The sequence below is a fragment of the Electrophorus electricus genome, chromosome 5 (assembly GCF_041902795.1).
Source record: "Electrophorus electricus isolate QZ-2024a chromosome 5, ASM4190279v1, whole genome shotgun sequence".
Classification (NCBI taxonomy): domain Eukaryota; kingdom Metazoa; phylum Chordata; class Actinopteri; order Gymnotiformes; family Gymnotidae; genus Electrophorus; species Electrophorus electricus.
Window position 1 is genome coordinate 14,617,161 of NC_137501.1, and position 23,960 is coordinate 14,641,120.

Consider the following 23,960-nt stretch of genomic DNA (forward strand, 5'->3'; position numbering starts at 1 on the left):
TGATAAGGTGTGAGGGGGTACCCTTTTATTTTTTATTTAAATAATAAATTTATGCAGAAATATAGAAACTTCTAAAGGGTTGACAAACTTTCAAGCACCACTGTATGTTGTGTCCATTTAAAAGTAATATTAATTAATATTGTGGTTTGTGGAGGCAATATCAGATTTTGTTTTCAAAGACAGCAGTATTGTCATAATGACTGAGGCTGAAATGAAACAAACTAATTCTAAATATGTTGTGTACAAACTGAGAACAAAGATCTCCTTACACAAAGTGAAAAATTGCAGGGGTGTTCATCTGACCACTATCAGCATCATAACGCTGGTCATTGACGCCGGTCCTGCCATTTCATTTTTGATAATCTACTTGCTCATTTTTAGGCCAACTAACATTCCTCTTTCTTCCCTTTTGTTAAGGATTGACACAAGGGGTGGGAAACAAAGGAACCAGTACTGCTGGAATCTAAAAAGGCTCATGGCAAATGGCCTCCACATCAGACTGGATATTATCAGCTATAGTCTAGATCTGAGAGGTATTTTAGTCCACTGACATAGAAATATGGGCAGGACAGTTTTGGATATTAATTTTATTTTGAATTGGTATTTCATTAAAATGATCAGTCCCTATAATAATTAATGTTACTACTAATTAATGATCAGTGATCAAACAGTGCAGCAATTAACAGTAGACAAGCAGATTACATTTACATTAATTTTCTGGTATTTACTCATTGCACATTCAGATGCCTAGTTTATGTGCAATTTGATTTATTCCTCTAAAAGAGACAATGCAGTATTTACACAGAGAACTCTGCATTACAGCTGTTTGTTCTTATTTAAGCCACGCTTTCTTTACCCAGAACAACAACAAAAGGCAAACCATAATCATCACTCATCACGTTTAATGTTCAATCTGCATCATTTTCCATTAAAATTGCAATAAAAAGGACAGATTTATTAATACCTCATACTTCAAAAATATTACAGTAGTTCAGTGATTAAGATACTTGACTTTTAATCAGAAGATTCAAGATTCAGTTAGAGACCACCACTGCCAAGTTAGCACTGTTGGGCCCCTGAGCAAAGTCCTTAACCCTCACTTGCAATTGTAAAAGTGTCATCTAAATGTTGTAAATGTGTGTTTATAATTAATCTGTTAAGTATTGTGGAAATTTCATGCTCTGGCTATGTGTGCGATGGCCGTTATTCTAGCTTTTCTAAGGGAGTACACCCTGGCATGGTCTGCCTGACCTTCAATGCCATAGAACAGAGATAATGCAAGGATTGAGAGACCCTGAAAGAAGCAGAAACCCACCTGTTTTTGACTATGCATAAATGTAAATTAAGTATGCATCTCACCTTGAATTCTGGTGAGACCCACGTATCATAGAACACATTGTAATGATCTGACAAAGCTACATTCTTAACAGAGGCTGATATGTTGACAAGTTTTGAAAAGGTCAAATTCAGAGTGTGACCATGAGAGTGTGCGCTACCAGCCACAAACTAAAAGAGACTAAGAGTCCAGTATAGCACAGAGATCCTTTGGCATAATTGTCATTGGGATTGTCAGCATGTATGTTAAAATCACCAGTAATTACAAAACAGTCAATCTGTAAATTCCCCAGTAAAATCTGCAATGTAGTAATGTACTTTGGAGGCCTATAGGCCATTAATAATACTATTCTTGGCATATAAATAACACTGCTACTTATCAATAGCCAACCATTACAAATATAATTAATTCTGAATATATTTAAATCGGCATGCCACTTGAGGAGACTGAACAGTCAATAAAATTCTGCTAATGGTTTACATATTACAGCTCTGCTGCATAACACACCACTATTGTTTTTAAGAAATATAACGCTAGGTCAAGTAGAGTTATCAGCGTTTTTCAACCTGTTTGCATATCGGCATGTTCTAAAAATTTGTCTGGCACAAAGTGAGGCGGAATCTCACGTCGTACACGGGTAGTTGTTTGTTTGTTTTTTTTTTTTAAGTGGCTTGTTCTAAGCGTTTGGCATAGAAAATTGACCTTTTGCAGAACTCAATTCAGGGAGAATATATTCGGAAACACTGTTGCGTATACAGGGAAACCGGGAGTTTTAGCGTGTAACGTCAAGAGTGTGCGCCATTGTTGCGTTTTGACGCCAGAGTGTGCGACATTATCACCATTGTTTACACAATACTATGATCATGGCGCGCTTCTGACGAGTTGTGCTGCTTTGTTGAAATATGCTACCGTAGACTGCTGCGTGCTCCTTATTTTTCAGGAGTAGCGTGTCACTTTAACGTCTGTCTCCACTCACATATAAGAATCAAACCGGTAAGGCTCGTTAGAGACCAGGAAGGCTCAGCAGTCGATGTGGAATAAACTTCATTTACTGAATAACGGCAGGACAACCATACAGAATTAAACATTTCAACTGATGCAGTGTGATATTTCTTAAGTTATGATGTTCGCAGGTGAGTTTACAGCGGTGTAGTTTACTGTGCTTATATGATGCTATGATGTGATGTGTACTGATATGGTATAGCAAGCTACTACATCCTAAATATGCTTATAATAAACAACTACATTTGATGCAAACTGCCTCAATGGATTTTATCAGCATGAGCGTGTAAAATAAACTAATATATTTACGGAGTTTGCGATAGCAAGTAGACGCTAAACTTACAGATAAGATAGTAGCGTGCAAACGAACACATAGGCTATTACCGAAGCATCACTTCAGTACAATAAACAGATTATCACTCAATTTATAACGTTTAATACATATCAAACGTACCAATTAACTCACACGAGGTCACGAACGCATATCAGATAAATAGTTGGAGTCCGTTAATTCTCTTAACAAATCCTCTTCCTTAGCGTCCTTTGTCTCCTTCCGGCTCGGTCCGGGTGGAAACTGCCGCCGGATCCTCAGCCTTCGTGACAGGTCGAATATCGATAACCTAGTATCCCCTATATAATTTCTATCAGAACAGAATCATATTATTTACATCACTAATTGCTCCATGTGCACTGTAAGAATAAAGGCAGCATCTCTCTATTCAAAATTTCAGAGGTATCGTATCCTGATACGCTGTCCCCTATCATTTTACATCATTATTTACTCCTCTCTGTGAACATGTCGAATTTAAAATCAAGGATTTAGAAATGCATCTTCTCTTCATAAAAAAAAATGTTAAAAAGTGGGGTGTGATATTGATCCCAGATTTTCATTAATTCCAATTTTGAACTCAAATCAAAGATAAGGTATAAGGAAGGTACATTTGTATTAGTAAAAGGTAAACTTGAACATATAAACAGGGTTTTAATACCAATGAATACATATAGTATGCATATATACATTGCCTGGCCAAAAAAAAGGTCACCTCTAATATTTCGTTGGACCACCTTTAGCTTTGATTATGGCATGAATTCGTTGTGGCATTGTTTCCACAAGCTTCTGCAATGTCACAACATTTATTTCTGTCCAGAGTTGTATTAATTTTTCCCCAAGATCTTATATTGATGATGGGAGATTTGGACCACTGCGCAAAGTCTTCTCCAGCACATCCCAAAGATTCTCAACTTTACTCAAATTGTGAAAGATTAGTTCAGGGAGCATGAGACATCATTTTCACACATGGATTGGCCACCACAGAGTCCAGACCTGAAACCCATTAATTAGGATATAATTCACATTTAATTTCTTCAATTCTTGTAACCATTAACTTTACTATTTATGGTATTAATAAACTATTTAAACATTAAGTCATTTTTAGTTCATTTGTTAATTCATTCATTAATTCCTTGCATGCCTTGCTATAGTTAAGACCCATACAAATGTCTCATAGTGCTTGGTGATAATATAGGCAACAGCATGATTGAATGCAGTCTGATTAATTGGTCTGTAACTCCTTAATAAATGTTGAGCCCTGTCCCAGTTATAACATGCATTATCCTTCCAGTTTATTGTTCTCCATCATTTGTAACACTTTGACTGTACTACAAAAGTGGGGATCCTTTCCAGTGAGATCACCCCAACAGTGGATATTTCACACAACAAATTGGGAGCTTTTTGTGACACAGTTCATGTACACTATGTGTTTGTGAATTTTTGGTGACTTTTATTACTTTTATTCTTGCAGTGCACTTGGAGTTGTAATGTAGTTCTAAATGAGGCATCAGTCAACATTCCAGTATTTAACCTCTACAATGTTTTCTTAGGTGTTCATCAAGATGTAGTGTTAAATATAAATGAATGGTCTGAAAGACCCATTGGGCCTTTTTTACAGCCTTTCAAATTCAAATGCATATCTACACTCTGCATTAAAACAATTATTTATTCTTGAATGAACTGCGGGCAGGTGGAGTAAAAATTATATTTCATATCAGATTTTGCAAGTCCCTCCAAATATCTGTTAAGCCCAGCTCTTGTAGTATTTTTTTAACTTTGTTTTCAACATGACTTTCTCATTGTCTAAGGTCACCACCTGGATTTAATTAAGCAAATAGGCAAGAGCCTCCCACTGCATAATTACTGCATGGGTGATTATGTTTCAGCTGGCAACAAGTTATTTAACCCTAACTGATGCAGTGAGTAGCTTTTCATTTGTTAAACAACCATGTCAAAAGACACATCCTGTGGTCGTGGAAAAGATGTTAATCTGTTTCAGAAGGGTCAAATTAATGGCATGCATCAAGCAGAGAAAACATCTAAGGAGATTGCTGAAACTACTAAAATCGGGTTAAGAATTGTCCAACGGATTATTAAAAAGTGGAAGGACAGTGAGGAAACATCATCTTCGAGGAAGTAATGTGGTCAGAAAAAAATCTTGAATGATTGTGATCGGCGATCACTTAAACGTGTGGTGAAATCAAATCAAAGAAAAACAACAATAGAACTCAGGGATATGTTTAATAGTGAAAGTAAGAGCATTCCCACATGCACAATGTGAAGTGAACTCAAGGGATTGGGACTAAACAGCTGTGTAGCCTTAAGGAAACCACTTGTCAGTGAGGCTAACTGGCAAAAACGGCTTCAATTTATTAGGGAGCATAAAGATTGAGCTCTGCAGCAATGGAAGAAGGTCATGTGGTCTGATGAGTCTAGATTTACCCTGTTCCAGAGTGATGGGAACATCAGGGTAAAAAGACAGGTGGCTGATTTGATGCGCCCATCATGCCTATTGCCTACTATGCAAGCCTGTGGGGGCAGTGCTATGATCTGGGGTTGCTGCAGTTGGTCAGGTCTAGGTTCAGCAATGTTATGTGCCCAAAGAATGAGGTCAGCTGACTACCTGAATATACTCAATGGATTTTTTCTTCCCTGATGGCACAGGCATATTCCAAGATGACAATGCCAGGATTCATTGGGCTCAAATTGTGAAAGAGTAGTTCAGGGAGCATGAGACATCATTTTCACACATGGATTGGCCACCACAGAGTCCAGACCTGAAACCCATTAATTAATAATAATTAGCTACGATCATCTCAGATAGATTAGCTGTTAGTTAAACCAAATAAATCTTCATCTGATGAACATATCAACTATCAGAAAGGGGGGAAATGTGAGCTCAGTGATTTTCAGTGTGACATGATTGTTGGTGTCAGATGGACTGGTTTGAGTATTTCTAGAACTGTTGATCTCCTGGGATTTTCAGCACAACAGTCTTTGGTTTAGTCAGAATAAAAAGAACTTTATTCAAGAATTGTATGTCTATTTCTTAATCCTAGAGAACTGGCAAAACATCTTCAGGGACAATTTAGTAAATTTATTTCATAAACACTAAACAGCAGAATATGGCATTTAATGATTATTAATTGTATTTAGAATTTTTTAAATATAAATATAAAATATATTTAGAATTACATTTATTAATGTATAGTTATTAGGGGACTTAGACATGTTTATTGTACAGTTACTGTTTTTTTTCAGATGACTCAAGGTACCCTATAGTTGGATAAACTTACACCTAACATGAGGCAAGTTGAGCCAAAAGACCACTTTTTTGGGACCCCATATTTTGTCATCTGAGTTATGCACACTGCTAAGGTTTCAATGGATGCCACATTCTGAACTTGTTTTGTATGCATTAGTTTTATTCATGTCTCATATTCTCTAGGATGCAGGTCGACTTAAATAAAAATCAACTCATCATTCACTACTCTCCCTTATCAGGTGGTTGGAAATCATTCAAGAGCAGATAGCAAATCATATGATGTTGTTGGAGTTAACATGGTGTATGGTGGCAGAGGAAGATTGAATGGTGTAATTGTGAAGGGTATAGGGAAGTAAAATGATTTGACTCACAACAGAATCTGAGAAATTCAGATTAATCTTCAACAAAAGGTTTTATTATTTAAAAAATATTATTAATGTCTTGTTGCTGCTGCACCTGGTTGCTAACTGGTCTTTTTTTTTTTTGGAGGCAGGGATAAATTTGTCCGTACTTTCCTCTCATTAACGAGCTACGTTTGTTTACAGAGAACACAAGCTGCACGCCATCAGCTAATTTTACAAACATGTTGCTCACCTCGAACGTGTGTTCGACAGCAAGGTTGGAAATATTTATAGGTGTGGAAACAGAATCCAAAACTGCAGCAGTACATATCGATGAGTAGCACAGAACAGCTGTCGTAGCTAGCCAAACAGGACTTGTTTACACATAAATGTAGCATACAGTTACTCTATTCTAATATGATACCCAGGAACAACTCCACTTCTTTATTACTCCACAAATACGATTCACCCTTTTCTCGATCAGCCATTCTTGTTAACCTTTCGGTAATAACTATTGTAAGACCACAAATGCGCATATCAGTTTTAACAGCGTGTTTTTACATATTTTTTTTTCCTGTGGATGGAGATGTTTTTAATTTTATTATTTTTTTTAATTTTTTTTTTTTTTACAAATTGTGCTTTTGTACACATTAAAAACCGGAGGAATTAAACCACTCCAATTCTGGCGAAAACATCCGTGTACGTGACCAGGACACAAACGTCAGATCACAACACGGAAAAGAAACGAAAGTGAAACTTTTAACTAAATATTCGCTTCCTGATTTCGACGCGCCTTGGCAGGGTGAGTGGAGAAAAAATATTGAAAACATTTTTAATTAAAATCTTTTGCCTTTTGAAACTTTTACTTATTATAACTGTTTAAATGTATTAACAATAACAGTCGTATAAGTAAGCTGATCTAGCGAAAAAGTAAAGTTCAGGCCTGAGCATTTGCGATAGCTAACCTAGCTAGCTAATGCTACGTTGATGTTGAAATATATCAGTTAGCTAACCTGTTTTGATCCAATGCTTGATTAATATGTTGTTTTCTTTGTTTTGTATAAACCTAATTGTTCCAGCTTTTGACTGGTTAAAGGAGGCTGGCCTATTTATCTAGTTAACTTCTTAGCTAGTTATCTAAAGAACGTATAGCATAATGGCGCCTAGCCAGCGCGCATTTTTTGGTTCACAGAACATTTTGCGTCGCATCAGGTGACAGATGTTGTCGTTGTATTGGACAATATACATTTAGGAGAATATCTTTTCTGTTTATCATGTATAACACCACTCAATAGAGAACAAATTGCTATCGTTGTTATATTATATATAGGTTCAACAAATGGAACTGTGACCGCGGTCATGCGTTGAAGAATGATGTGCGCGCCTACATCGTGTATTACGGTTTGTGAAACTACTTATGGGGAACGTTTACTCGCACTTTAATGCAGACATTGAAAATTTAAAAGGGATGTGTTCTACAGCTTAATTAAACACATCTTGCTTAGGTCTAATGGATCAAAAGAGAAACGTCAGATGAGCTCGAGCTTGATGGGCCCCTGTAGGCTGTACCTGGATTTCTTATATGTCATCAGGTCCCCAGAGTTGTATGCAGCAGTAAATGCCTTCAGTTTGGCACGCATATCACTGTTGACCCATGGTTTCTGGTTAGGAAAAGACGTTGTGTTGCTTCTAGTAACAATAATACACTTACTAATGTTGCCTGTGACAGAGATCATGTCTTCGTAGATGTTACCTCCAGCTGCCTCTTAGAAGAGCTGGCACTGGTGCTCATTATCACCATGGTGAGAGGAATTATATAAATTATATAAAGTACATTTTGCATGGAATAGTGTCGTTAACATTAAGACATTTTGAATCTGGTGCAGTATGTGAAAGAAAGGACTTTTTTTTCTGACCAGTCAATGGATCGACCCATTATGTTCACCAATGGGTGTTTACTTTTAACATTGTCTTGTTTCTCTCTCTCTCTGAGTATGGACCCATTTTCAATTGGAAAAAGTAATAGGAGACCCAGTCTTTATAACGTGAATGTGAATAACCAACATAAATAGCATGAGCTTGGTTAACCAGGTTTATCATCTCAAACTCTGTTCCCATCAGTAAAATGAATTGGATCGTTGACTGTTCTGTTGATGTAGCTTATTTAGGTGTGCTTACTTGAGAACTACTTTTGATGTGCATTTTGTTGATGTATTTTTTGTAATTCTGATTCCAGAACAGTGATATGGAGTTTTGTCATTCTATTGGTTTCATGAGAAAGTTGTATTTTAAAACCTTTTGATTCTGTTCACACAGAATGATGCTAGAAAGAGCATCTCCAGCTCCAACATGCATATCTGCCAAATCTGACCAATCAATGGATCGACCCATTATGTTCAGCAATGGGTGAGTTTACTTTATCACAAACATTTCTCTTTGTCAGTATGGACTCATTCCCAATATGGAAAAGTAAGAGGATACCCAGGCTCATTACATCAAGAGTATGAATAAACAACATAGTGTAACTTTGAGCGGTCGGGAGGCGGGCGCATGTGCGGAGAAGAGCGAGATTTATTCAGGACAAATCCAGAATCAGAGTCGTTAAAGCAGTCCAGGGTCAAAGAGCCAACACGGAGAGTACGGGGATACATGAGCAAACAAAACAAACACACGGAGGCAAACAGGGCAAGCAGGCTAAAACAAAGACTTGGGAAATCTCAGGGCTAAGAAAACACAAAGGCACGGAGTACAAACTTATGGGCTTTGCAAAAACATCAAAACAACCAAACACACAACCATTCAACATAAATGCAATGAAGCCTAACAATGAACAGCCAAAACACTGGGATCAAGACAGGGTTTAAATACATGAACTTAATAGTAGAAATGATAGACAGGTGTGAAAAATCAAACGAGGGGAGGAGAAAACGAAACCATGGAACGGAACTAAAAAACATAAGACAGGGAAACCACAGAAGCTAGAACCTGGGAGGGACTGATCGTGACAAATAGTTAGCATGAATATGTTTAAACAGTTTCTCAAGAGTTCCTCGAGGGAGAAGGATAAACTATAAACAGAAATAGACTGAGCTAAGAACATTTTACTGCTTTGACATGACTTAGAAGTCCTGAAATCATCAACTGAGCACAACCATGCAGTTCCCACCTTGGTAAAAGTTACAAATGCAGTATATTTTTTTATGCATCTGGTAGTTTTCAGTGTACCACTATTGTCACCACTGGAGTTAGTCAGTCATCTGTCTTTGGTCGTAATTCTTTAATATGTGTGGACTCATTTACATGTGAGTTTTGATTGTTTTCACCTTGAGCACAGGTGCATTTAGTGCAGTGGTAAGTTAACACTGTTGCTTATTATCACCATGGTGACAGGAATTACATGCAGTGTTGCACTTTTTGCGTGGCGTAGCGTTGTTACCATTAAGACATTTTGAATCTGGTGCAGTACGTGAAAGAAAGGAATGTTTCTTTCTGAACAGTCAATGGATCGACCCATTATGTTCACCAATGGGTGTTTACTTTTAACATTGTCTTGTTTCTCTCTCTCTCTGAGTATGGACCCATTTTCAATTGGAAAAAGTAATAGGAGACCCAGTCTTTATAACGTGACTGTGAATAACCAACATAAATAGCATGAGCGTGGTTAACCAGGTTTATCATCTCAAACTCTGTTCCCATCAGTAAAATGAATTGGATCGTTGACTGCTCTGTTGATGTAGCTTATTTAGGTGTGCTTACTTGAGAACTATTTTTGATGTGCATTTTGTTGATGTATTTTTTGTAATTCTGATTCCAGAACAGTGATATGGAGTTTTGTCATTGTATTGGTTTCATGAGAAAGTTGTATTTTAAAACCTTTTGATTCTGTTCACACAGAATGAAGCTAGAAAGAGCATCTCCAGCTCCAACATGCATATCTGCCAAATCTGACCAATCAATGGATCGACCCATTATGTTCAGCAATGGGTGAGTTTACTTTATCACAAACATTTCTCTTTGTCAGTATGGACTCATTCCCAATATGCAAAAGTAAGATGATACCCAGGCTCATTACATCAAGAGTATGAATAAACAACATAGTGTAACTTTGAGCGGTCGGGAGGCGGGCGCATGTGCGGAGAAGAGCGAGATTTATTCAGGACAAATCCAGAATCAGAGTCGTTAAAGCAGTCCAGGGTCAAAGAGCCAACACGGAGAGTACGGGGATACATGAGCAAACAAAACAAACACACGGAGGCAAACAGGGCAAGCAGGCTAAAACAAAGACTTGGGAAATCTCAGGGCTAAGAAAACACAAAGGCACGGAGTACAAACTTATGGGCTTTGCAAAAACATCAAAACAACCAAACACACAACCATTCAACATAAATGCAATGAAGCCTAACAATGAACAGCCAAAACACTGGGATCAAGACAGGGTTTAAATACATGAACTTAATAGTAGAAATGAGAGACAGGTGTGAAAAATCAAACGAGGGGAGGAGAAAACGAAACCATGGAACGGAACTAAAAAACATAAGACAGGGAAACCACAGAAGCTAGAACCTGGGAGGGACTGATCGTGACAAATAGTTAGCATGAATATGTTTAAACAGTTTCTCAAGAGTTTCTCGAGGGAGAAGGATAAACTATAAACAGAAATAGACTGAGCTAAGAACATTTTACTGCTTTGACATGACTTAGAAGTCCTGAAATCATCAACTGAGCACAACCATGCAGTTCCCACCTTGGTAAAAGTTACAAATGCAGTATATTTTTTTATGCATCTGGTAGTTTTCAGTGTACCACTATTGTCACCACTGGAGTTAGTCAGTCATCTGTCTTTGGTCGTAATTCTTTAATATGTGTGGACTCATTTACATGTGAGTTTTGATTGTTTTTACCTTGAGCACAGGTGCATTTAGTGCAGTGGTAAGTTAACACTGTTGCTTATTATCACCATGGTGACAGGAATTACATGCAGTGTTGCACTTTTTGCATGGCGTAGCGTTGTTACCATTAAGACATTTTGAATCTGGTGCAGTAAGTGAAAGAAAGGAATGTTTTTTTTTTCTGACCAGTCAATGAATCGACCCATTATGTTCACCAATGGGTGTTTACTTTTAACATTGTCTTGTTTCTCTCTCTCTCTGAGTATGGACCCATTTTCAATTGGAAAAAGTAATAGGAGACCCAGTCTTTATAACGTGACTATGAATAACCAACATAAATAGCATGAGCGTGGTTAACCAGGTTTATCATCTCAAACTCTGTTCCCATCAGTAAAATGAATTGGATCGTTGACTGCTCTGTTGATGTAGCTTATTTAGGTGTGCTTACTTGAGAACTACTTTTGATGTGCATTTTGTTGATGTATTTTTTGTAATTCTGATTCCAGAACAGTGATATGGAGTTTTGTCATTGTATTGGTTTCATGAGAAAGTTGTATTTTAAAACCTTTTGATTCTGTTCACACAGAATGAAGCTAGAAAGAGCATCTCCAGCTCCAACATGCATATCTGCCAAATCTGACCAATCAATGGATCGACCCATTATGTTCAGCAATGGGTGAGTTTACTTTATCACAAACATTTCTCTTTGTCAGTATGGACTCATTCCCAATATGCAAAAGTAAGATGATACCCAGGCTCATTACATCAAGAGTATGAATAAACAACATAGTGTAACTTTGAGCGGTCAGGAGGCGGGCGCATGTGCGGAGAAGAGCGAGATTTATTCAGGACAAATCCAGAATCAGAGTCGTTAAAGCAGTCCAGGGTCAAAGAGCCAACACGGAGAGTACGGGGATACATGAGCAAACAAAACAAACACACGGAAGCAAACAGGGCAAGCAGGCTCAAACAAAGACTTGGGAAATCTCAGGGCTAAGAAAACACAAAAGCACGTAGTACAAACCTATAGGCTTTGCAAAAACATCAAAACAACCAAACACACAACCATTCAACATAAATGCAATGAAGCCTAACAATGAACAGCCAAAACACTGGGATCAAGACAGGGTTTAAATACATGAACTTAATAGTAGAAATGAGAGACAGGTGTGAAAAATCAAACGAGGGGAGGAGAAAACGAAACCATGGAACGGAACTAAAAAACATAAGACAGGGAAACCACAGAAGCTAGATCCTGGGAGGAACTGATCGTGACAAATAGTTAGCATGAATATGTTTAAAAAGTTTCTCAAGAGTTTCTCGAGGGAGAAGGATAAACTATAAACAGAAATAGACTGAGCTAAGAACATTTTACTGCTTTGACATGACTTAGAAGTCCTGAAATCATCAACTGAGCAAAACCATGCAGTTCCCACCTTGGTAAAAGTTACAAATGCAGTATATTTTTTATGCATCTGGTAGTTTTCAGTGTACCACTATTGTCATCACTGGAGTTAGTCAGTCATCTGTCTTTGGTCGTAATTCTTTAATATGTGTGGACTCATTTACATGTGAGTTTTGATTGTTTTTACCTTGAGCACAGGTGCATTTAGTGCAGTGGTAAGTTAACACTGTTGCTTATTATCACCATGGTGACAGGAATTACATACAGTGTTGCACTTTTTGCATGGCGTAGCGTTGTTACCATTAAGACATTTTGAATCTGGTGCAGTAAGTGAAAGAAAGGAATGTTTCTTTCTGAACAGTCAATGAATCGACCCATTATGTTCACCAATGGGTGTTTACTTTTAACATTGTCTTGTTTCTCTCTCTCTCTGAGTATGGACCCATTTTCAATTGGAAAAAGTAATAGGAGACCCAGTCTTTATAACGTGACTATGAATAACCAACATAAATAGCATGAGCGTGGTTAACCAGGTTTATCATCTCAAACTCTGTTCCCATCAGTAAAATGAATTGGATCGTTGACTGCTCTGTTGATGTAGCTTATTTAGGTGTGCTTACTTGAGAACTACTTTTGATGTGCATTTTGTTGATGTATTTTTTGTAATTCTGATTCCAGAACAGTGATATGGAGTTTTGTCATTGTATTGGTTTCATGAGAAAGTTGTATTTTAAAACCTTTTGATTCTGTTCACACAGAATGAAGCTAGAAAGAGCATCTCCAGCTCCAACATGCATATCTGCCAAATCTGACCAATCAATGGATCGACCCATTATGTTCAGCAATGGGTGAGTTTACTTTATCACAAACATTTCTCTTTGTCAGTATGGACTCATTCCCAATATGCAAAAGTAAGATGATACCCAGGCTCATTACATCAAGAGTATGAATAAACAACATAGTGTAACTTTGAGCGGTCAGGAGGCGGGCGCATGTGCGGAGAAGAGCGAGATTTATTCAGGACAAATCCAGAATCAGAGTCGTTAAAGCAGTCCAGGGTCAAAGAGCCAACACGGAGAGTACGGGGATACATGAGCAAACAAAACAAACACACGGAAGCAAACAGGGCAAGCAGGCTCAAACAAAGACTTGGGAAATCTCAGGGCTAAGAAAACACAAAAGCACGTAGTACAAACCTATAGGCTTTGCAAAAACATCAAAACAACCAAACACACAACCATTCAACATAAATGCAATGAAGCCTAACAATGAACAGCCAAAACACTGGGATCAAGACAGGGTTTAAATACATGAACTTAATAGTAGAAATGAGAGACAGGTGTGAAAAATCAAACGAGGGGAGGAGAAAACGAAACCATGGAACGGAACTAAAAAACATAAGACAGGGAAACCACAGAAGCTAGAACCTGGGAGGAACTGATCGTGACAAATAGTTAGCATGAATATGTTTAAAAAGTTTCTCAAGAGTTTCTCGAGGGAGAAGGATAAACTATAAACAGAAATAGACTGAGCTAAGAACATTTTACTGCTTTGACATGACTTAGAAGTCCTGAAATCATCAACTGAGCAAAACCATGCAGTTCCCACCTTGGTAAAAGTTACAAATGCAGTATATTTTTTTATGCATCTGGTAGTTTTCAGTGTACCACTATTGTCATCACTGGAGTTAGTCAGTCATCTGTCTTTGGTCGTAATTCTTTAATATGTGTGGACTCATTTACATGTGAGTTTTGATTGTTTTTACCTTGAGCACAGGTGCATTTAGTGCAGTGGTAAGTTAACACTGTTGCTTATTATCACCATGGTGACAGGAATTACATGCAGTGTTGCACTTTTTGCATGGCGTAGCGTTGTTACCATTAAGACATTTTGAATCTGGTGCAGTAAGTGAAAGAAAGGACTGTTTTTTTTTTCTGACCAGTCAATGAATCGACCCATTATGTTCACCAATGGGTGTTTACTTTTAACATTGTCTTGTTTCTCTCTCTCTCTGAGTATGGACCCATTTTCAATTGGAAAAAGTAATAGGAGACCCAGTCTTTATAACGTGACTATGAATAACCAACATAAATAGCATGAGCGTGGTTAACCAGGTTTATCATCTCAAACTCTGTTCCCATCAGTAAAATGAATTGGATCGTTGACTGCTCTGTTGATGTAGCTTATTTAGGTGTGCTTACTTGAGAACTACTTTTGATGTGCATTTTGTTGATGTATTTTTTGTAATTCTGATTCCAGAACAGTGATATGGAGTTTTGTCATTGTATTGGTTTCATGAGAAAGTTGTATTTTAAAACCTTTTGATTCTGTTCACACAGAATGAAGCTAGAAAGAGCATCTCCAGCTCCAACATGCATATCTGCCAAATCTGACCAATCAATGGATCGACCCATTATGTTCAGCAATGGGTGAGTTTACTTTATCACAAACATTTCTCTTTGTCAGTATGGACTCATTCCCAATATGCAAAAGTAAGATGATACCCAGGCTCATTACATCAAGAGTATGAATAAACAACATAGTGTAACTTTGAGCGGTCGGGAGGCGGGCGCATGTGCGGAGAAGAGCGAGATTTATTCAGGACAAATCCAGAATCAGAGTCGTTAAAGCAGTCCAGGGTCAAAGAGCCAACACGGAGAGTACGGGGATACATGAGCAAACAAAACAAACACACGGAGGCAAACAGGGCAAGCAGGCTAAAACAAAGACTTGGGAAATCTCAGGGCTAAGAAAACACAAAGGCACGGAGTACAAACTTATGGGCTTTGCAAAAACATCAAAACAACCAAACACACAACCATTCAACATAAATGCAATGAAGCCTAACAATGAACAGCCAAAACACTGGGATCAAGACAGGGTTTAAATACATGAACTTAATAGTAGAAATGAGAGACAGGTGTGAAAAATCAAACGAGGGGAGGAGAAAACGAAACCATGGAACGGAACTAAAAAACATAAGACAGGGAAACCACAGAAGCTAGAACCTGGGAGGGACTGATCATGACAAATAGTTAGCATGAATATGTTTAAACAGTTTCTCAAGAGTTTCTCGAGGGAGAAGGATAAACTATAAACAGAAATAGACTGAGCTAAGAACATTTTACTGCTTTGACATGACTTAGAAGTCCTGAAATCATCAACTGAGCACAACCATGCAGTTCCCACCTTGGTAAAAGTTACAAATGCAGTATATTTTTTTATGCATCTGGTAGTTTTCAGTGTACCACTATTGTCACCACTGGAGTTAGTCAGTCATCTGTCTTTGGTCGTAATTCTTTAATATGTGTGGACTCATTTACATGTGAGTTTTGATTGTTTTTACCTTGAGCACAGGTGCATTTAGTGCAGTGGTAAGTTAACACTGTTGCTTATTATCACCATGGTGACAGGAATTACATACAGTGTTGCACTTTTTGCGTGGCGTAGCGTTGTTACCATTAAGACATTTTGAATCTGGTGCAGTAAGTGAAAGAAAGGAATGTTTTTTTTTTCTGACCAGTCAATGAATCGACCCATTATGTTCACCAATGGGTGTTTACTTTTAACATTGTCTTGTTTCTCTCTCTCTCTGAGTATGGACCCATTTTCAATTGGAAAAAGTAATAGGAGACCCAGTCTTTATAACGTGACTATGAATAACCAACATAAATAGCATGAGCGTGGTTAACCAGGTTTATCATCTCAAACTCTGTTCCCATCAGTAAAATGAATTGGATCGTTGACTGCTCTGTTGATGTAGCTTATTTAGGTGTGCTTACTTGAGAACTACTTTTGATGTGCATTTTGTTGATGTATTTTTTGTAATTCTGATTCCAGAACAGTGATATGGAGTTTTGTCATTGTATTGGTTTCATGAGAAAGTTGTATTTTAAAACCTTTTGATTCTGTTCACACAGAATGAAGCTAGAAAGAGCATCTCCAGCTCCAACATGCATATCTGCCAAATCTGACCAATCAATGGATCGACCCATTATGTTCAGCAATGGGTGAGTTTACTTTATCACAAACATTTCTCTTTGTCAGTATGGACTCATTCCCAATATGCAAAAGTAAGATGATACCCAGGCTCATTACATCAAGAGTATGAATAAACAACATAGTGTAACTTTGAGCGGTCAGGAGGCGGGCGCATGTGCGGAGAAGAGCGAGATTTATTCAGGACAAATCCAGAATCAGAGTCGTTAAAGCAGTCCAGGGTCAAAGAGCCAACACGGAGAGTACGGGGATACATGAGCAAACAAAACAAACACACGGAAGCAAACAGGGCAAGCAGGCTCAAACAAAGACTTGGGAAATCTCAGGGCTAAGAAAACACAAAAGCACGTAGTACAAACCTATAGGCTTTGCAAAAACATCAAAACAACCAAACACACAACCATTCAACATAAATGCAATGAAGCCTAACAATGAACAGCCAAAACACTGGGATCAAGACAGGGTTTAAATACATGAACTTAATAGTAGAAATGAGAGACAGGTGTGAAAAATCAAACGAGGGGAGGAGAAAACGAAACCATGGAACGGAACTAAAAAACATAAGACAGGGAAACCACAGAAGCTAGATCCTGGGAGGAACTGATCGTGACAAATAGTTAGCATGAATATGTTTAAAAAGTTTCTCAAGAGTTTCTCGAGGGAGAAGGATAAACTATAAACAGAAATAGACTGAGCTAAGAACATTTTACTGCTTTGACATGACTTAGAAGTCCTGAAATCATCAACTGAGCAAAACCATGCAGTTCCCACCTTGGTAAAAGTTACAAATGCAGTATATTTTTTATGCATCTGGTAGTTTTCAGTGTACCACTATTGTCATCACTGGAGTTAGTCAGTCATCTGTCTTTGGTCGTAATTCTTTAATATGTGTGGACTCATTTACATGTGAGTTTTGATTGTTTTTACCTTGAGCACAGGTGCATTTAGTGCAGTGGTAAGTTAACACTGTTGCTTATTATCACCATGGTGACAGGAATTACATACAGTGTTGCACTTTTTGCATGGCGTAGCGTTGTTACCATTAAGACATTTTGAATCTGGTGCAGTAAGTGAAAGAAAGGAATGTTTCTTTCTGAACAGTCAATGAATCGACCCATTATGTTCACCAATGGGTGTTTACTTTTAACATTGTCTTGTTTCTCTCTCTCTCTGAGTATGGACCCATTTTCAATTGGAAAAAGTAATAGGAGACCCAGTCTTTATAACGTGACTATGAATAACCAACATAAATAGCATGAGCGTGGTTAACCAGGTTTATCATCTCAAACTCTGTTCCCATCAGTAAAATGAATTGGATCGTTGACTGCTCTGTTGATGTAGCTTATTTAGGTGTGCTTACTTGAGAACTACTTTTGATGTGCATTTTGTTGATGTATTTTTTGTAATTCTGATTCCAGAACAGTGATATGGAGTTTTGTCATTGTATTGGTTTCATGAGAAAGTTGTATTTTAAAACCTTTTGATTCTGTTCACACAGAATGAAGCTAGAAAGAGCATCTCCAGCTCCAACATGCATATCTGCCAAATCTGACCAATCAATGGATCGACCCATTATGTTCAGCAATGGGTGAGTTTACTTTATCACAAACATTTCTCTTTGTCAGTATGGACTCATTCCCAATATGCAAAAGTAAGATGATACCCAGGCTCATTACATCAAGAGTATGAATAAACAACATAGTGTAACTTTGAGCGGTCAGGAGGCGGGCGCATGTGCGGAGAAGAGCGAGATTTATTCAGGACAAATCCAGAATCAGAGTCGTTAAAGCAGTCCAGGGTCAAAGAGCCAACACGGAGAGTACGGGGATACATGAGCAAACAAAACAAACACACGGAAGCAAACAGGGCAAGCAGGCTCAAACAAAGACTTGGGAAATCTCAGGGCTAAGAAAACACAAAAGCACGTAGTACAAACCTATAGGCTTTGCAAAAACATCAAAACAACCAAACACACAACCATTCAACATAAATGCAATGAAGCCTAACAATGAACAGCCAAAACACTGGGATCAAGACAGGGTTTAAATACATGAACTTAATAGTAGAAATGAGAGACAGGTGTGAAAAATCAAACGAGGGGAGGAGAAAACGAAACCATGGAACGGAACTAAAAAACATAAGACAGGGAAACCACAGAAGCTAGAACCTGGGAGGAACTGATCGTGACAAATAGTTAGCATGAATATGTTTAAAAAGTTTCTCAAGAGTTTCTCGAGGGAGAAGGATAAACTATAAACAGAAATAGACTGAGCTAAGAACATTTTACTGCTTTGACATGACTTAGAAGTCCTGAAATCATCAACTGAGCAAAACCATGCAGTTCCCACCTTGGTAAAAGTTACAAATGCAGTATATTTTTTTATGCATCTGGTAGTTTTCAGTGTACCACTATTGTCATCACTGGAGTTAGTCAGTCATCTGTCTTTGGTCGTAATTCTTTAATATGTGTGGACTCATTTACATGTGAGTTTTGATTGTTTTTACCTTGAGCACAGGTGCATTTAGTGCAGTGGTAAGTTAACACTGTTGCTTATTATCACCATGGTGACAGGAATTACATGCAGTGTTGCACTTTTTGCATGGCGTAGCGTTGTTACCATTAAGACATTTTGAATCTGGTGCAGTAAGTGAAAGAAAGGACTGTTTTTTTTTTCTGACCAGTCAATGAATCGACCCATTATGTTCACCAATGGGTGTTTACTTTTAACATTGTCTTGTTTCTCTCTCTCTCTGAGTATGGACCCATTTTCAATTGGAAAAAGTAATAGGAGACCCAGTCTTTATAACGTGACTATGAATAACCAACATAAATAGCATGAGCGTGGTTAACCAGGTTTATCATCTCAAACTCTGTTCCCATCAGTAAAATGAATTGGATCGTTGACTGCTCTGTTGATGTAGCTTATTTAGGTGTGCTTACTTGAGAACTACTTTTGATGTGCATTTTGTTGATGTATTTTTTGTAATTCTGATTCCAGAACAGTGATATGGAGTTTTGTCATTGTATTGGTTTCATGAGAAAGTTGTATTTTAAAACCTTTTGATTCTGTTCACACAGAATGAAGCTAGAAAGAGCATCTCCAGCTCCAACATGCATATCTGCCAAATCTGACCAATCAATGGATCGACCCATTATGTTCAGCAATGGGTGAGTTTACTTTATCACAAACATTTCTCTTTGTCAGTATGGACTCATTCCCAATATGCAAAAGTAAGATGATACCCAGGCTCATTACATCAAGAGTATGAATAAACAACATAGTGTAACTTTGAGCGGTCGGGAGGCGGGCGCATGTGCGGAGAAGAGCGAGATTTATTCAGGACAAATCCAGAATCAGAGTCGTTAAAGCAGTCCAGGGTCAAAGAGCCAACACGGAGAGTACGGGGATACATGAGCAAACAAAACAAACACACGGAGGCAAACAGGGCAAGCAGGCTAAAACAAAGACTTGGGAAATCTCAGGGCTAAGAAAACACAAAGGCACGGAGTACAAACTTATGGGCTTTGCAAAAACATCAAAACAACCAAACACACAACCATTCAACATAAATGCAATGAAGCCTAACAATGAACAGCCAAAACACTGGGATCAAGACAGGGTTTAAATACATGAACTTAATAGTAGAAATGAGAGACAGGTGTGAAAAATCAAACGAGGGGAGGAGAAAACGAAACCATGGAACGGAACTAAAAAACATAAGACAGGGAAACCACAGAAGCTAGAACCTGGGAGGGACTGATCATGACAAATAGTTAGCATGAATATGTTTAAACAGTTTCTCAAGAGTTTCTCGAGGGAGAAGGATAAACTATAAACAGAAATAGACTGAGCTAAGAACATTTTACTGCTTTGACATGACTTAGAAGTCCTGAAATCATCAACTGAGCACAACCATGCAGTTCCCACCTTGGTAAAAGTTACAAATGCAGTATATTTTTTTATGCATCTGGTAGTTTTCAGTGTACCACTATTGTCACCACTGGAGTTAGTCAGTCATCTGTCTTTGGTCGTAATTCTTTAATATGTGTGGACTCATTTACATGTGAGTTTTGATTGTTTTTACCTTGAGCACAGGTGCATTTAGTGCAGTGGTAAGTTAACACTGTTGCTTATTATCACCATGGTGACAGGAATTACATACAGTGTTGCACTTTTTGCGTGGCGTAGCGTTGTTACCATTAAGACATTTTGAATCTGGTGCAGTAAGTGAAAGAAAGGAATGTTTTTTTTTTCTGACCAGTCAATGAATCGACCCATTATGTTCACCAATGGGTGTTTACTTTTAACATTGTCTTGTTTCTCTCTCTCTCTGAGTATGGACCCATTTTCAATTGGAAAAAGTAATAGGAGACCCAGTCTTTATAACGTGACTATGAATAACCAACATAAATAGCATGAGCGTGGTTAACCAGGTTTATCATCTCAAACTCTGTTCCCATCAGTAAAATGAATTGGATCGTTGACTGCTCTGTTGATGTAGCTTATTTAGGTGTGCTTACTTGAGAACTACTTTTGATGTGCATTTTGTTGATGTATTTTTTGTAATTCTGATTCCAGAACAGTGATATGGAGTTTTGTCATTGTATTGGTTTCATGAGAAAGTTGTATTTTAAAACCTTTTGATTCTGTTCACACAGAATGAAGCTAGAAAGAGCATCTCCAGCTCCAACATGCATATCTGCCAAATCTGACCAATCAATGGATCGACCCATTATGTTCAGCAATGGGTGAGTTTACTTTATCACAAACATTTCTCTTTGTCAGTATGGACTCATTCCCAATATGCAAAAGTAAGATGATACCCAGGCTCATTACATCAAGAGTATGAATAAACAACATAGTGTAACTTTGAGCGGTCAGGAGGCGGACGCATGTGCGGAGAAGAGCGAGATTTATTCAGGACAAATCCAGAATCAGAGTCGTTAAAGCAGTCCAGGGTCAAAGAGCCAACACGGAGAGTACAGGGATACATGAGCAAACAAAACAAACACACGGAAGCAAACAGGGCAAGCAGGCTCAAACAAAGACTTGGGAAATCTCAGGGCTAAGAAAACACAAAAGCACGTAGTACAAACCTATAGGCTTTGCAAAAACATCAAAATAACCAAACACATAAACGCAACCATTCAACATAAATGCAATGAAGCCTAACAATGAACAGCCAAAACACTGGGATCAAGACAGGGTTTAAATACATGAACTTAATACTAGAAATGAGAGACAGGTGTGAAAAATCAACCGAGGGGAGGAGAAAACAAAACTATGGAACGGAACTAAAAAACACAAGACAGGGAAACCACGGAAGCTAAAATCTGGGAGGGACTGATCGTGACAAATAGTTAGCATGAATATGTTTAAACAGTTTCTCAAGAGTTCTATAAACAGATAAACTATAAACAGAAATAGACTGAGCTAAGAACATTTTACTGCTTTGACATGACTTAGAAGTCCTGAAATCATCAACTGAGCACAACCATGCAGCTCCCACCTTGGTAAAAGTTACAAATGCAGTATATTTTTTATGCAACTGGTAGTTTTCAGTGTACCACTATTGTCATCACTGGAGTTAGTCAGTCATCTGTCTTTTGTCGTAATTCTTTAATATGTGTGGACTCATTTACATGTGAGTTTTGATTGTTTTCACCTTGAGCACAGGTGCATTTAGTGCAGTGGTAAGTTAACACTGTTGCTTATTATCACCATGGTGACAGGAATTACATGCAGTGTTGCACTTTTTGCGTGGCGTAGCGTTGTTACCATTAAGACATTTTGAATCTGGTGCAGTAAGTGAAAGAAAGGACTGTTTTTTTTTTCTGACCAGTCAATGAATCGACCCATTATGTTCACCAATGGGTGTTTACTTTTAACATTGTCTTGTTTCTCTCTCTCTCTGAGTATGGACCCATTTTCAATTGGAAAAAGTAATAGGAGACCCAGTCTTTATAACGTGACTATGAATAACCAACATAAATAGCATGAGCGTGGTTAACCAGGTTTATCATCTCAAACTCTGTTCCCATCAGTAGAATGAATTGGATCATTGACTGCTCTGTTGATGTAGCTTATTTAGGTGTGCTTACTTGAGAACTACTTTTGATGTGCATTTTGTTGATGTATTTTTTGTAATTCTGATTCCAGAACAGTGATATGGAGTTTTGTCATTGTATTGGTTTCATGAGAAAGTTGTATTTTAAAACCTTTTGATTCTGTTCACACAGAATGAAGCTAGAAAGAGCATCTCCAGCTCCAACATGCATATCTGCCAAATCTGACCAATCAATGGATCGACCCATTATGTTCAGCAATGGGTGAGTTTACTTTATCACAAACATTTCTCTTTGTCAGTATGGACTCATTCCCAATATGCAAAAGTAAGATGATACCCAGGCTCATTACATCAAGAGTATGAATAAACAACATAGTGTAACTTTGAGCGGTCGGGAGGCGGGCGCATGTGCGGAGAAGAGCGAGATTTATTCAGGACAAATCCAGAATCAGAGTCGTTAAAGCAGTCCAGGGTCAAAGAGCCAACACGGAGAGTACGGGGATACATGAGCAAACAAAACAAACACACGGAGGCAAACAGGGCAAGCAGGCTAAAACAAAGACTTGGGAAATCTCAGGGCTAAGAAAACACAAAGGCACGGAGTACAAACTTATGGGCTTTGCAAAAACATCAAAACAACCAAACACACAACCATTCAACATAAATGCAATGAAGCCTAACAATGAACAGCCAAAACACTGGGATCAAGACAGGGTTTAAATACATGAACTTAATAGTAGAAATGAGAGACAGGTGTGAAAAATCAAACGAGGGGAGGAGAAAACGAAACCATGGAACGGAACTAAAAAACATAAGACAGGGAAACCACAGAAGCTAGAACCTGGGAGGGACTGATCGTGACAAATTGTTAAAATGAATATGTTTAAACAGTTTCTCACTGTGACGTTTAACGGGTTTAGGGAGGATGTGCGTATGAGGCACGTTAAACAGAACATACGTTTTAATCACAAGCACGACTCAACACACACACAAACACACTACATGGGTCAAACACCAAGAACCTTGACGATACGACACGAGACAGTTACACACAACAAGGATCAGGTGCACAACACAAGAGGGCGTGGCAATACGGACACGCACAGACACTCACAGACACGCACGCACACATTTGAGGGGGGAGGAGCCGTACCGTGACACTCAAGAGTTTCTCGAGGGAGAGAGATAAACTATAAACAGAAATAGACTGAGCTAAGAAAATGTTACTGCTTTGACATGACTTAGAAGTCCTGAAATCATCAACTGAGCACAACCATGCAGTTCCCACCTTGGTAAAAGTTACAAATGCAGTATATTTTTTAT

General features: G+C 38.1%; 1 protein-coding gene across 1 annotated transcript in view; it reads left to right on the top strand.

Annotated features, from left to right (window-relative positions):
- The first annotated feature begins 6,946 nt into the window (after positions 1 to 6,946).
- LOC113569091 (uncharacterized) overlaps positions 6,947 to 23,960 on the top strand; it is a 207,949-nt gene continuing 190,935 nt past the window's right edge. Inside the window, exons 1-12 of the mRNA XM_081714267.1 lie at positions 6,947 to 7,077; positions 7,606 to 7,676; positions 8,592 to 8,681; positions 10,170 to 10,259; positions 11,751 to 11,840; positions 13,328 to 13,417; positions 14,909 to 14,998; positions 16,490 to 16,579; positions 18,067 to 18,156; positions 19,648 to 19,737; positions 21,229 to 21,318; positions 22,810 to 22,899. Of these exons, the coding sequence (XP_081570393.1) occupies positions 8,593 to 8,681; positions 10,170 to 10,259; positions 11,751 to 11,840; positions 13,328 to 13,417; positions 14,909 to 14,998; positions 16,490 to 16,579; positions 18,067 to 18,156; positions 19,648 to 19,737; positions 21,229 to 21,318; positions 22,810 to 22,899 (899 nt within the window). The 5' untranslated portion in view covers positions 6,947 to 7,077; positions 7,606 to 7,676; position 8,592. The remainder of the gene's footprint in view (positions 7,078 to 7,605; positions 7,677 to 8,591; positions 8,682 to 10,169; positions 10,260 to 11,750; positions 11,841 to 13,327; positions 13,418 to 14,908; positions 14,999 to 16,489; positions 16,580 to 18,066; positions 18,157 to 19,647; positions 19,738 to 21,228; positions 21,319 to 22,809; positions 22,900 to 23,960) is intronic.